The 16,617-nt window shown below is 38.0% G+C and overlaps 1 protein-coding gene across 1 annotated transcript in view; it reads left to right on the top strand.

Annotated features, from left to right (window-relative positions):
* LOC107041831 overlaps nt 1–16,617 on the top strand; it is an 82,223-nt gene that overhangs the window by 52,680 nt on the left and 12,926 nt on the right. Inside the window, exon 8 of the mRNA XM_029126389.1 lies at nt 14,027–14,415. Coding sequence (XP_028982222.1) covers nt 14,027–14,415 — 389 coding nt within the window. The remainder of the gene's footprint in view (nt 1–14,026; nt 14,416–16,617) is intronic.

Below are 16,617 nucleotides of genomic sequence, written 5' to 3'. Positions count from 1 at the left end.
ATGTTATAGGTTGTGTATTCAATATTCGTCTGATAGTGAATATTTCTGTTGTCCAGTTCGGTGTGTATCGTTTTTCAAAGATATGTTTGAATTTACTGATGCGAACTTTGGCACCAACTCGAAACTTGCCTCTAGTAGGTTTGTCGATTATAAAATTTCCATAAATTGTCAGTCGAATGATTTTTTCATTCTCAATTGTAACATCTTTCGGTTTAATTTTTATATCCGATGTTGAGTATCATTGTACGATGAAACTATTTTCGGTAATATTTCAATTCATCCGTAATTACACTGAAGACTAAATAATTTCCACATGCTTCCTTTGAGTGTACGATTAAACCGCTCAACTATACAAGCTTTCAAGGTACTTTCCGTAGAACACATATGAATTCTGTTATGCTTCATTAGTGATTCAAAATTATGATTATAGAATCCTCTCCCTTTATCCACTTGTAGTTTCTTCGGTACTCGGTAATTTTCAATGAATATAGACCGCATCATTTTTTCCACCTCAAAACCACTCTTGCTCTTGACTGCTACTGCCCCGGCATATTTCGAGAATGTATCGATCACGTTCAATATATATTTATAACCATTATTTTCATGAACATAACATATCTATAAGATCAGTTTGCCAAGTTTCATCTAATCCACGGATGTAGACCTGTCGTCTAGGGTAATTTCTTCTAGCTGGTCGATGGAGTTCCTTAACTACTTGAATTTTCTCCTCATTTACATTCACCATTGCTTATTACAACACTTATCTCTTCAAGCTGTTGATGTCATTTTTGGTAATGGAATGGAGCTCTCACAGAGATGTATCCTCTTATATGGTATATCAATAATATCATCATATTGCTGCGATCGATCGATGGTTTCATTAGGTCGTATAGAATTTGTAGATATTTGAGAAGCCATTGTGTGACTACGAATAGTGTGATCATCAATACGTTTCTTCAAGTCTTCGAGTTTGATATACATGATGTGTTGTAATTCTTTCAAACTGGATTCCAGCATTTTCATAGAGATGGTATCATTCGATAGCATCAGCAACATTGCATAGTCTCTTAGAAGTCATATTATATTGTCCTTCACGAGTGACTTTGAAACTATATCCAGGTGGCCCACGAGCATGTAGACCGATTCTCATTTTGCTCTTACCTAATTGTCGACCAAATACGTCAGCACTCATGGTGGGTTGGATTTAAATTGAGCTTTGATAACCGGATGATGCGGTTTTAATTGATAATGTTTGCTTCTCCCAATTCTTCAAGTATAGACATTATTTCATTATTTTGGCTAGGATTCCCAGCTAGTTGAGATGCAGTAAGTAGTTGTAAACGTTCGATAAGCTCATTGGGATCATCCCAATGAACATAATCTATGTTTTTATTATCTCCCACCATCATATACTCAGGTAAACCTTTTCCAAGTTTCTTAGATTTCATAATGCTACCCCATCTACGTCTGGTTCTGAAACAAAGTTGATTGTTTTTCTTCCTATTTCTATGAGATTTACATCGAGTTATGGAAATTATTTTACCATAATGCATCCAGTTATTAATAGTAATGACATCATCATTCGGTTTCTCTTTGAATAACAATTCAAATAAACCTCGACTCACAGGTACATGTGTATTCCCTATTTGTATAAAGTCGTTATTGAATTGCACTTTTGAATTACCAATCATATAATTATTATTATAATTTTTCGTCACGTGGGCTGAGGTTCTTCGATTTCCCTTAAGAAGATTGAGATACTCATAGAGTATTCTTCTTTATCGTCTGGAGATATAGAAGATTCTGTTTCTGTATTAGTAGTAGAATTATTGTAACTAGTCGGGAGTCCACTATCACTCTCTCTTTTTCTTACTGAGTTTTCTTTGCGGACCTATCACATCATCCGATGTTTACCGGATTTCATCTCTTATGTCTATGATTGATGATTGTGAATTATCAGTCAACTTCCTGAGTGGTCCATTTATCGGTTGGAAGACTTCATTCATGGTATCTATCACACTCTCTCTACTCGTTTTAATGGATTGATACTTCTTTCGTATGGCATCATTCGCTCTCGAATTTTAATGCAGTACTTTCTTTTGAGCATCAATGTCGCTAACTTGCATGTTGACTCAATGAGAATTGGGGCAAAACTGCTGAAACTATCCGTTGACTACAGTCTTATGAAGCAATCAACTCCCTTCCGATATCTCCCGTCACCGATTCCCCTATCTTTATCAATAACCATAAAACCATGCTTGTTGTTATTCCAACAGGTAGAACATACATTGTTGAACTGAGTGAAAGTTATATCAGTGTTGATGTGGTCGTCATAAATGTGCTTCAGATTCATCTCATCTTGGTCGAAGAGTATGAGAAAATTCGTATTGTCACGAATAAGATGTTTCAGTATACGAGCATAAGTTTGACAAAGATAGAAGGAATCTACATCACGATGATGTCCCATACAGAAAAAATTTCGAATGTTATCCTGTTTCTCGCATGCAACATCATCGAATATCATGATCGAGTTGGGTTGAGCATTTTCCGGTTGAATAACTTGCTCATGATCAGCACAAGGATAATATCCGATTTCTTCTATGGACTTGAAGTTTCTCGAGAAATTTATATTTTGGTTGATTTAGAGATTTCGAATAAACATAAACATTTTCAAATCTCAAACCGTTAGGGTGAGTAATTAGGGATAGCAAGACATTTCTTTTTCCGCAATTCGAAGGTCCACAAATGACTGCACGCATACTATTTGGAAGTAACTCTCGATGACGTTAGTCTACGATCCATCCTTTTCAGATTGAACAACCTTATCGAAGTTTATTACTGATAATTTCGTTGTTTGCTCTGTGAACTACATTTCTGAACTAAGCGCAATGCTATAAATACTATGAATTTATAAGCGTTCGCATCAGTTGGCACTCGCGAATGGTAGCAAAGGGACGTAAAAGTGGTGGTTGTCAATTCTCTCATCAATAAACTTTCCATCGAACAACATTTACCAGGTTATCAGTATTGTGGACCTGGAACCAAACTGGAGAAACGTCTCGCTCGTGGAGATCCTGGTATAAATCCGTTAGATTCAGCGTGTAAAGACCACGATATTGCATTTTCACAGCATAGTGAAGATCTTACAGCTCGATAGAGGGCAGATGAAATTCTTGAAGAGAAAGCTCAACGCTGTGAAGGCTGAAGACGCAAAATTGGGTGAGAAAATCGCTGCTTGGAGTGTTCCAAAAGTTATGAAGGTTAAAAGGGAACTCAGTATGGGAATGACAATTAATAATAAGAAAAGGCTGTCTAGAAAGAAGAAAAAAGGCGGCAAACTTATTCGCCTTAAGACCATTATAAACGGTGCGAAATTATTGATGCAGGCATCAAGTAATGGAGATATCATGAAGGCTGCACTCAAGTGTCTCAAGACTACTAAAAAGAATCAATAATCTGTTCATTGAACATTAGTCAATGTGAAGTTGACTACTGTTTACATTGACTTCACGGAATTATTTGACGTACATTCGTAAAATTGTTTTTGATAATGGGAAAGATTTTTGCATACGGATGGTGTGATCAGCACTGTCAACTCATAAAGTTATGGCTGTTGTTTATTTGCCACAACAATAGCATAGCGTGAGTTCTTGGGGAATATGGATTTCTTGGAGTATATCTTGTTTTAGAATAAAATGATGCACCTGAGGAGGAATGCTTAGAGCATTCGAAACGTAGTGCAATTTTGATTACTTAATTTTTGAGTGTTTACTGCTGTTGACTTAAACATGGCCCAAAATTATTTTAACAATTTGAAAGCATATGGTCGAGAACATCGGTTTCGATTGGGTATTGTATTCCATTCTAAAATTGGAAAATCCTATAAAAGGCAGTCAACATGCTCGAAACCAATCAATCATCCGTTACCTCTCGAGAAAGTGACACGTCAGAATCTTCAATTCCTCAAAAGTCTCGGACTCAACATAAACGTTGGAGGCAGAAAAAGGAAGCGTTCAAAAGAATAAAAGTATGATTCTGGAGCATTGTTGTTGTGTGTTTTCTACCATGGAAGAAACATTAAACATTCAGAAGCCTCTGGTTTTTGATGAATCCATAGCACACTATGAAATACACGCACACCAACCTTTCGCATCAAGCATTTTTAAGAATATTGAGGAAATTTGCATAGTTATCCGATATCAAGATTTATGTTTACTACCAAGCAGAAGTTCTCTGGTAGGCTAACGAAACCGAATGGTGAAGTTATCAATAATGTGCAATTAGTAAATAATGCCATATGCCACCTTTTTGAAGAGATTCGATATGAACTTAATGCTATTGAAATCGATCGATGTAAGAATGTAGGCATAACAACCCTCATGAAAAATTATGTCTCACAAAGTGGGCATCAAATGTTATTATTGGAAAATGCAGGATGCTTGAATAATGATGGTGATGCTGCGACAACTAATGCTGAATGATATTTTGATATTTCCATTCCCCTGGGTTTCATTTTAGGGTTCGCTGAAGATTATCAACGAATCATTATTCATGCTAAACATGAGCTGATCCTCACAAGATCAACTACAGATGCGAATGCTGTATTACAGACAGGAGATTTGACTCAAGATGGATCGTTCAGCACTTCACTATCAAAAATAGAATGGATGATTCCGTATGTTAAAGTTTCAGAATGTCATAAAATCAAGTTGTTGAATTGTATTCAAAAGGATCTACCAATTCCTATTGGTTACCGTACGTGGGAATTGTTTGAGTATCCCATACTGCCGCCACTACAAAATACATCTGGGTGGTGAAAACTTTAACCCAACTCGAAAAACCGGGTTACATAATCCTTGGTTTATAATCAGCGAGGAAAACTATAGTAGGAAAAAATGCTAGCGAATTTGATCACTGTAACATCCGAGATGTGAAATTATTCTTGAATTCACAAAGCTATCCATATGGAAATTTGAATATACATTTGAATATACATCCATATAAATTTCAATATATATTGTTATATGATATGTATACTAATTTTCAAAGTTCTTACTACGATAAGGAAGCACAACCATTACTTAGCAAAACAAATTATATGAAATATGCACCGTTGGTTATAATTAATTGCTCGAAGCAGACTGAATCTTGAAAATCACGACCTGTCGAGATTCGTCTTGAATTTGAATCATCGAACCTCATTCCTAATTTAACATCAGCTTATTGTCTGATTTTGTACGATCGTGTTATACAATACAACCCTCAGTGGAAATGTACGAAAACTGATGTGAATTCAGTATAGAACCTTGTTGTGAAGGTGACGAATGGATTGAAAATGAATAAAATAAATTGTGATCATATAAATTGTTTTTATTGTCATTCTGTAGCTTAAGACACACACTCTCTCTCAACCTCCTACATTTATCCATACTTATAATTATTTTGCAGTAGCTTGTATCTGCACTCTCTTATGAGTCCCTTTCTTATTTTTCTGGGGCCATTTGCACTCTGCATCGAAGTCCCCAAGTGTTGAGCTTCTTTCTTCGATACGTTTCATTAGTTTCTTCATCTTACGTTTCTGTTTATTTTCATTAACTGTATCACTCTCATAGTCTTCCTTCCTAGAACATTTCCGCTTTAATTTGATTCTTTGTAAATTAAAACGAAATTTTTTCAAATCCAAAATGAAGTCGTAGACATATTCTGGTACATTATCACCAAAATACTTGCAAATTATGTCAGACTCACCAAAAGCATATAGAGATGGACAGCATAACTCTGTAAGTTCTCTAGGGTTCAAATTCTTCATGATTTTCCAACTGTAGGTAATGCAGATTCAAAGCGTTCACACCAAATTCTTCTTCGATGTTCAGCAGTGAGTATCAAATTGATATTATCACTAATCAACTCGATTCTTCACTTGAAACGTACAGTGTCCCGTGCTAATTCCTACCAAAGTCATTTACAGGATGCGCGATAGGCGAAATTCCACGCAATTAATGGATGAATCGTTGATTCCAGTTGAAAACGAACCATCTTTTGCCTCCGGATAGGGCTCTGAACTGTCATCGAGCACTGAATGGTTTGAGCATACTGTCAGCCTCTGACTATAATTCTATTATATTCCGGTGAGGATTCGGAAAGCGTAGGGGAAACTTCATCACAAAGATGGGGGTAAGGGTTCCCACTCCTCGCTACATCTCCGGGAGAATTTCCTCCTCCCGGTCGTTCCTTGTATCAGGATGTCCTGGACTACTATCACTTAGTAGTTGGAGGCACTGGATCCCTGCTCTGAAGACACCTTATGCCCCTTTTGAAATACATGGCCTCCGTAGAGGGACGCCGCTGTTCAATCCTCTTCCTGAATGTCCTGAACGGGATGGTCTAGATGTTGTTTGCTCTCAAGAGATATTTCTCAGAACCTCCTCTTCTTGACCCAGCCCGTTGACATACGAGTAACATCAAACGCAGTGGAAAATCCTACAGCGAATGAAAAATTGGACGCTTTTCCGCGATATCCGTATCTAAACCCTCTCCTCACGGCTCAGATACAATAACATCGAAGGCAGCGGAAAACCCTAGAACGAGAGAGAAAACCGGACACTTTTTCACGATGTTCACGATGGTATCCTACCCCTATTCTTTGGTAGGGGGGGGGGGTACCCCCACCCAAACACTTTGTTCGTTTCGTAACACTTGGCTGTCTGGAGATAATTTGAATCGTGAATGATGAAAATATCAATGTGAAATGAATGCTCTTGTTACGATCGCTTCGAGTATATATATGCTTCGCTACTCTTTTTTCCTTTTTTTCTACGCCATTTTCCAAGTGATAAGGAGATGAACGACCGAAATTCTCAGGATAGATCACAGAAACAGAATCCCCTTTGCACTTGAATGATAAAGATGATAAAAACTGCTTTTCACAGTTTTTTAAATTCCGATGCGAACCAGAAATATTATATTTTCCCAGGTTTTAAAATTATCAATTCACACGTTTTCTTTTTTTTAGGAATATTCATTTATTTATTTTCCATATACATTGTTTATTGATTTATGAACCAGGAAAAAAGTTGATTATATAATTCACTATTCAGAAATGAAGTATTTATCACCCAAACATCGAATGTCTCTCGAGTAAAATATTACATTCTGTGTTTGTTCTTCCTTCTTAACAATAAAATGTTTAATAATTTGGAGAAATTCTCCTGATAGGGAAGTTCGATGAATATTTCATTATCAATATAATTTCCAATAAAATACATAAATAGAACTTAAAATCTATTCACTTTTTTTTTTAATCATCCCAAAGTTTTCTATGGAAATTCTCCTGCTGAATCACGAGTTTCGAAGCAAATTGCATGATGAACTCGCCTGGGAGGCAATCGATGCCTTCTTTCCTCATCTTCGAAAAATTCTGAATTTGATAATATAACATGATGGAATTTTTTTTTTGATGGTGTTGCACCAAAAGGATGAATATACCAGCCCCACAATTTCTCAACGTCAACTTCCGCACAATTGTAGCACTTCGCACGTAAATGATAATAACTACAGGCCGTTACAATTGATGCGCTCAATGTTCGGAGAGGTGGACATCCAATCTCAGCTAAATCGATGATCGAAGTAGACCATCCAATAAAACTATGGAGTCATTGTTTCTTCTCATAACCCTTGACGAAAATATATCTCACGTTTTTCAGGATATTTCTGAAGACATGCTTAATTTCCTCATAGGAAAAATTTCCAACCTCCCACGGAATTCCATACTGGTTTTTCTCGCACCATCAGTTGATTTGTTTGTAGGGTTGAGGAAGGTCTTTCCACATCATCGGTGGCTTGAAAATGAAATATCCTCTTTTGAATTGATTAGTCTGAGAGGCTGTCTCATAATCAATGTGAATAGCAGCAAGTTCTTTTAATACAAATTTATTGTTCAGCTGTTTGAAGCCTTCGAAATCCATTATGATACTCATCGTTATACTTTTGCCTCCCAGACTCACAGAAAAGACTGATCTACAAGCTCCTAGACCTTCCATTTATAATAGCCTTAGCATGATAGAACATCTTTGTCTAGTGTTCTGTTCTCACGGAAATCAGAAGCTGCTGAATAGATGTTCTACGAAACATATGAACAAATAAAAAAATAATCACAAAAATCCTAGACTATGTTGCTATGTAAGCAAAAAAAAAGGGAACTTTCTCACGAAAAATTGCTAGTATGAGCATTTAAAACTCGTGCATAGAATATGCTATCATTCCAAGAAAAAATGTATGAAATTTGTAGAAATTAGAATCTGTCAGCACTTGTCGCCAAACCCCACGGAAATCAGACACTGGAATTTCGGATGACTACTAAATTCATGAAAAAGAAATTCCCACGACGTACGCAGATCAGCATAAAAATGGGAAGTCCCCCAACCACTTTTGATTCAGCTCCGGTTTTGATACCCTACTATCACTGTAATGTCAAAAAATCACAATCAGGGAGAGTAGATGCGGAAAGAATATTTGTGTGTAATTACAACAAACAACTGGTGATTTAAGATATACACACAGAAAACGTTGTGCAGATTATCTGCAATCTTATGCAGGTTTTATACATAAGCTCCGCGAACCTCCCACTATGTGTAAAGTCTGTATAGTTATGCATGAAATATGCATAAAGTATGCATGAAATCTGCTAGTAACCAATTGCAGATTATCTGCACTATTTATGCATGTTCCGCCCATAAGAGTTCCGCAGAAAAAAAAACCAGTACTCACCGAAACTTTAACGAATTGCGACTTTAACAATTCGGAATTTCATAGAGAAAGCAAAAAAAAATTGTAACTTTTAAATCAATAATTTAAGGGGATAATGGGACAAAATAGAACAGTAGAGGAAAGTGAAAGAGCGCTGTTTGTTGTATTAGTTTCGACTCTTCATCACGCTGTGGGTAGCTAAGGTTTCAGTTTGTCTCAGCCTCCCCTATAAAAGGTAAATAAGTTGAAGAAAATAAGTACGCACGAAAAAATTTAGTAGAAAATCCTCGCAAATTTGCTAGACAGTTTTTTTGAATTGTTAATTAGAAAATATTCTACTGATGCAGTTCCACATAAAAACGCTAGGTCAAAAAAGTCAATTACGGGGATTTTTTCGCTAATTTTTTTCTCCTGAGTGGTATGAGAGTTATTTCTCAGGTTGCATTTTAATGGTTTAAATGAGAACATTGCTGAAACTTGAAAAAGTAAGAATTCATTTTCTTCGTATATCTATCAAAAACGTCGTTTTTCACGTTTTTAGCTTAGAAATGCCCCTTGTACCACAGTTTTCATCCGATTTCAACTTTTTTTTTTTTTAATGTTTGCTATACTCCAACGAACAAACCCAAGTATCCGTTTTGCTTTATATTTATCAGATAATGAGAAAATGATTTTTTTAGGTTTTATTTCTTTCCCTCTTTTTAGCAAATGCTAAAACTAGTTGTTTTTCGTTATTCCGCGTTGTAATCATACGTAATCGAAATATTGTAACAAAAAAAATGGGTGGAAAACAACGAATTTTAGCATTTGCTAAAAAGAGGAAAAAAAAATGTAACGTGACATTTTCGTATGGGGGTTAAAAATGCCTATTACCTTCGCCCTTCTTCCCCTTCATCTAGTCAAACTCAAAAATACAAAAATCTATAGGCGCCAGGTAATTTTTAGCCGGAATTACCAAACCGGATGATTCTACAAAACCAATTCTAATTGATTCCAAAACCTCAAAAATTTACACAAAAAGGGAGAAAACTAGATTTCTGGGGAAAGGTAACGGTCCTGGGTTCGCTCAGTGTGCTAGGTTGTGGAGAGAGGGGTGGATTTCAGGTGGAGACGGGTATTGGGTGGCCAAAACTACAAAAAAAGGAAAAGAAATCAACATCGTTCTTACGTGTTTCACTATTGAAATATGAGAATCACCAATTTTTCAAAAAAAAGACATTTCAATTCTCTCAAAAAAATATTTAAAAAAAAGAAAAAAAATCTACAATTAATAACTAACAATACTGACAATAATATTAATCATAATATTAATTCCGCACTCTGACAGGAAATAGTCTAATCTGACAAAAATATTCTAAGAAATTAATATCACCCATAAATACCTCAAATATGCCGAAATAAACATTTGGGGAGAGTAGAAATACACGCTAATCCCTAAATACTCGAGAATTCCGAGAATTGGGGGGAAAGGTATGCGAGCGACAATGGGAGCGAGAGAGAGGAGAACGTATTCATCCATCGATTTTTCGTACCAGCCAGAACGGCTGAAATTCCGTAAAACTCAACTTGCCATAACTCGAAAATGACAGAGTCAAAAATTACGAACCCTGAGACAAAATGTCCGGGAGAGTCTACCGAAGACAACAATACCCAAAAAATAATTTTCCCTCAATAATTAGCCGCGTCAGGTTAATTAATCCCCGAGCGGAATTCTAAACGCTGAAATACCCGCGTGAATCGAGAATAGCCACGTGTAAACATGGATGGGTATCTGAGGTGAGTCGAGAGTCGGGGGGAATTCCCCCTCGAGAAACACGGCATACACGCCAGCGAGAATGGGCTGGAAATCCATTTAAAAAAAACCAAAAATGGAATATCCGGAAATCGGCAGAGCGAATTTTCGGAAACCCTGAGATGAATTACTTAGGGAAGCCCCCCGAACACATTGACCCACAAACACTAATTTTAATTAACTATCTACGCGAACCAACTCAATTCGAACACGAGTGGAATTTCTTACGCGCAAAAACCCACGTATAACGGGAATGGACGCACTGTGGCAATTAAACGTGAGTGNCACCCAATCATGAGTGAAAAAAAAAGGGGGATCGGCACCTCATAACTTGGATTAAGCGTCACAATCACCGTTTTACCGGAATAAAATGCGACGTACGGGGCTAAAGACCCCGTGGTCGAATAACGAAAAGCCAAGATGAATTCGGAAAAATACATAAACCGAACTAAAAACTCACGATTTTCCTGTGTTTAGAGGTCCTCTTCCCTTTTCGGACCATCCTGGATCGGTACGGCTCCTCCAAAAGGTATAATAATCCACGTGGCACAATTACGTTGCGTGGACACACTCAAAATTTCGTACGTGACTAATGGTCGACGACGGTCAACGCGGAACTAACTGCCCTGGGTCAGTGTCATGGGCACTAACCGCAGCGCGAATTCTGGCCAACAGAGACGGGCTCTGATTAGCGGAGATTTTCGGCACATCAAGCGTTGGCTTTGTTGGCGCCACCAAATGCTTTTGGGGAATTCAAACGCGACAAATACTCAACTCTAATTTCTCTATACGTAACTTTATAAAATTGACTAATGATTAACCTGGGCCGAACTGGTGGGCGTTCGGAAAATTACTAAGGGTTTTTGGCGCCTCCTACGGGTCGGTTCTCCTGGATTCACGGGGTTAAAAGACCGATACTACTAACTAATTCTCCTAATTTTTCAAAGCTCTAAGCAACCTGGCAATTCACGGGATAAAAGGATTGCACGTGTTCCTCGTGACCTTCCACCGAAAATCTAAAACGTAACCATCTAACCACCGTAAAATCCATTATAATTTGGAGCGCCGGCATTTCAGCCAGACCTAATCGATTTGCCGTAGGATTAACAATAGGGTGGCTCCCGTAAGAATTATCGGATGACTCATAACTTGGCCCTTCTTCGCGATAATCTCATGGGCCCTCAAAAACGCGTAATTACTCCGGTCTTGAGATCAAACAAATGATATTATGGAATTAAAACACAAATTTAGCCACACCATGACGTGGAAACCCCCAAACCTCATGGTCGTCACGAGGATTGGACTTCTGACCACCCCGGGGTGGAAAAGTGAAACGCTCTCTCTCGCTACCTTTTACTCACGGGTCGCCTTCCTATGTCACGGGGGGGTTAGTTGTTTTGATGGCAGCATCGTGTCCTAACGAACATCCCCACATGTTCGTTACAAAAATAAAAAGTAAAAAAAACATCTTCTCATCATCTAATAAATATAAAGTAAAACGGATACTTGGGTTTTTTCGTTGGAGTATAACGAACATTAAAAAAAAAAAAGTTGTAATCGGATGAAAACTGTGGTTCAAGGAGCCTTTTTAAGCTAAAAACGTGAAAAATGACGTTTTTGGTGGATATACGGGGCAAAACGGTTCGAGTCCGAAATTTTTCTTTTTGGATTATGGGGTTTAAAAAAATAACAAACACCTTTTATCTATGTGAACACTTTAATTGAAAAATCTCTAAGACTCTACACAGTCAGGAGGTAGTTGACACTATGAATATCTACGAGAGACTGAAAGATAGTTGCTAGTGAGGCCCAGGGCTAATATAGACCTAGGAGGGCAATATAATTTCCACCCCCTGAAGCAAACGCTTGGACTTTCCTCTTGACCCGCCTGGTCGCCAGGTGTACTTGTGGGAAAAACCCACATTTGGGTAAAACCCCTCATTAAAAGTCTCGAGAGGACTTTTCCCCCATTTTACACTCTCAGGGAAGACCCCATAGCAACATAAAGCAATAAACTTTTTCTTAACATAAAAGAACTTGGGAGAGTGAATTTTGGTCTTGGGGAAAACCCCGAAATCCAACATTTCTCACTTTTATATATATCCCTTCATATATCAAAAGTCATCCCATGGCTGTTGAGGCCGAGTCAACACTTTCGAATTTCATCGCGGTCTCCCCTTAAAAAAATTTTTTTTGAATGTTGTTTAAAACTTCAGAAATTCCTCGAATATTTTGAAAAACTCAAATTTTATTCAAATTTCCAGAACACCTAAGAATTTTATTCAATTTTTTAGCAATTCCGGGAATTTCTTCAGAGTTTCTAGAAATTCCTTGAATTCACTTAAAATTTCCAGAAACTCCCTGATTTTTCTCGAAATTTCTAGAATCTTCTTGCATTTCCTTGAATTTTCTAGAAACTCCTTAAATTTTCTCGTAATTAGCTCTTTTGTTTCGCATAAATTCAATCCTGATAATTTAGTAATGGTAATTATGCTGTATTTTCTGTTTTACTTTATTTTTATTTAATTATTGTAAGTCATGGATTGAAGTGTAAAATCTCCCTGTATAATGGTACCATGTACCAGACGCAGGTAAATAAATTATTATTATTATTATTAATTTTCTCGAAATTTCTAGAAACTCCATGCATTTTCTTGAATTTTTTAAAAATTTCTTGAACATTTTAGAATTTTTAGAAACTCCTTGAATTCTTTCGAAATTTCTAGAAACTCCCTGAAGTCCCTTGAATTTTCTAGAAAAATCTAGACCTGTAAGCTCAATTTCACAAAACGACTCCTCATAACGAAAACAGACGTATCCTCATCAAAATTTCTCCCTTATGTGTAAATCATGCCAAATCTGTGCGGAAAGTACGCATAGATGTGCAGATAATCCGCAGATTTGCACATAAGAGAGTGAATTCGGCTTATGTGTGAATCCCGCATAACTATGCAGATTATCCGCATAAGTGTGCAGATAATCTGCACAGCGTTTTCTGTGTGTATAATTCGAGTTGAATGGGAAATCTGATGAGCATAAACAGTTAATATATTGTTTTTCTAAATAGTCCCCACTCTGGATATGATGATTTCACTGTGCAATATTTCTCTCTTTGATGTCATTGTAAAATGCTACTGTTGTATCGTTTTACAGAGTAGGATAATATTGTTTGATCTCTAAAGATATCTAAAAGTGCATTGGGAGAACCATACGCTCTCTTTTCAAGATAACAAATGTGAAATTCATTCAACGCTTCCTGTGAGGAAAGTTGGCGTATAAGTCACACTCCGTGTTCGCTATAGGTATTCGATGCAAAGAATACGTTCGAGGATCCGATCCGAAATTCATGTACAATTATTTTAATTCCATGTGAAAGAAAATCTACATGAAAATCCATAATTTTTTGGCAGAAGTAATTTTTTCTATACATGAACAATCTGACTAATTGATGAATAATTTATGATATTTCCATTTTGATTTTTTAATAAGGCATTGATACCGCACTGCCAAAACTCGATGGTTTCAACATGTGGCCAGTGATAGCCGACAACAAAGAAAACCCACGTACTGAAGTTCTTATCAACATCGATGAAAAATTTAATTACTCAGTAATAAGAAGTGGTGATTATAAATATCTTATCGGGAATCCCGGACGTGCCAGCGGTTGGTACGGAAATTCAAGTGCATCAGAGGATATTATAGTCGATTATGATTCAGAGGATGTCTTGAGGTCCAAAACTGGGGCTGCTATAACTGGATTGATAACAGAGATGCAGATTTCAAATTCAAGCAATCACGCCAAACTTTTGACGTCCAGTAAAATCAAACATCTCAGATCTGGAGCAATTCTCCATTGTCATGTAGAAGAGAACCGAAAGGTTTGTATCAAAATTAATGTTTTGTAAATTGCATGGTTCGATGGCTAAATCAATTCCAAAAATGTGGAAAATTCCAGTTCGACTTGTCGATGAGTTTTTCAAAAAGGGCGATTAATTTTTAAATAATTTTCAACAAATATCTCAAAAACAATTCAATCGATTTCAATCATTTTTTTATATCCGTCTCAATATCGTTCATCTCAATCAAAATTTATGTACCCATTCATATAATTTTCGATATATTTCTGTTTTCCATTTGAAATCCTGGTATCCATTTTATAATAACTTGAAAAAATCAGGGCATTATTTGAGAAATTGGCACGAAGTTTTCTATCATCATTGCAGCGTTTCGTATTGAAGATTCGATAAATTAAATGGTTACATGTAGAGGAATTCAATTTTGTATGTAAAATCTTTTTTATTCAATATCTCAAAAACTACTCAACTGATTTCAATTTTATTTTCACGATATTTGTCACGATATTTTCTATCTCAATTAATCTAAGCTTGCAAAATATTGTTCTTTGCAATTTTCTGCTAATTTTTATGAAACTATGTTGGTGACTCTGGTTGGTCCCATTAGGGATATCAATGCGAACAACCAAAACGGGATTATTTTCCAGCCCTTAATGCTCTGAATGCAAACTTCTGGGAAATCCTGTCGGTGCAGCGGAAGAGAGGGAAGGGCCAATAACGTGCGTGTGCGAGTACGTTACATCGCGAAAAGGCTCCCCACTTTCGCGGGCCCAGAGGGTGGTACATAGTTCACAGGGTATGGGGGTTTACATTGAAACATTGTCCGTGTTTATTTTGGTGTCAGTGTTTTCATCCATTCACCGTGTGTTACGTTGTTGACTCAAACAGCCCCGTGTTTATTTACTATGATTTTCACAGGAATGGCATGAAAAGACCACCTCAACCAATTTTTTTTGTGATACCTGCCTCAAAAGTTCACTTTTCGAAACGGTTTAGTGTGCGTAAAGTGTGTAAAGGATTTTTGCCGGTGCTCCACCAGCAAATATCCCAATCTATTTTGGGCATCTCCTCTATCGCTCAATTAAGTCGGGCGCCAGCTGGATTTTCACGGAAAATCCAACGGTAATCCGGCCTCAGAGGATAACTCTTCTACCCTGAGGACTTTTCGTGGCGGGGCTAACAATGCCGAGCCAGCATCAGCGTAAAACGGTAGAGTGGACGAGGTTNCTCAATTAAGTCGGGCGCCAGCTGGATTTTCACGGAAAATCCAACGGTAATCCGGCCTCAGAGGATAACTCTTCTACCCTGAGGACTTTTCGTGGCGGGGCTAACAATGCCGAGCCAGCATCAGCGTAAAACGGTAGAGTGGACGAGGTTTACCATACTAGGAGTATTTCACTCGATCGATCCTCGTCTTTTCAGCCGAGAGACTTCGATTAAGCGTATCTTCCAGGAGCTATTCCTCCATGTATCTTTCGCCGAGGATGTTTCCATTCCTCTGACGTATTTCTTTCCTCTCCAGAGTGGCTCAACTCTGGAGAAGTCGATCATCACTTGCGAATCCTTCTCACTCCTCGGAGCGCCGAACACTGAGAGGTACATGCGACACAGGTATCCGGAGACTTGTTCTCACCCACCTATGCCCACCCCAACTCAACCTCAATGCTCGGTAAAAGCACTATCATCGCGGGCCAACACCCAGAGTACTCGTCATGGAGGTACGTACGATCGGGCCTCCAGGAGTCGGCCTACTCCCGGCCCACGGATCCACGCCAACACCACTTCTTTCGTCCGAAGTGATAGATCCCTGAGAACATAGAATTAAAACACTCCACGTCCTCAAAGTAATCCGATCCTTCTGTTTGGGCCGCCGAAGCGTCCCATTCTCTCGCTGTTCCGGACCTTGTCCTCACAACGGACCCCCATAATCCATAATGGACTAATGCCACTTACAACCGTAGTCGAGGACCGGACGATTTACATCCGCTCGACTCCAGTGCCTGTCACCGACTGTCTCGAAATCTCCTAGGGCCTTCTCCCCCTAGTCTGAACATCTCAGCGGCGGTGGGTCATCCGTTATCCCACCACCACCAATCAGTTCGACGGCAATCGAGGGGGCGCTAGTCTTCTCACCTAGCCGTTGGTCCCTAGTCTAAGTCGATAGCGCCTTTAGAATCGCCCAGTTGGAACGCCAGTACGTTGGCCCGTTTCCCCCAAACACAGCTG

The sequence above is a fragment of the Diachasma alloeum genome, unplaced genomic scaffold, assembly GCF_001412515.2.
Source record: "Diachasma alloeum isolate Michigan unplaced genomic scaffold, Dall2.0 Dall_scaffold_00381, whole genome shotgun sequence".
NCBI lineage: Eukaryota > Metazoa > Arthropoda > Insecta > Hymenoptera > Braconidae > Diachasma > Diachasma alloeum.
This window is presented reverse-complemented; position numbering and strand designations above follow the sequence as displayed.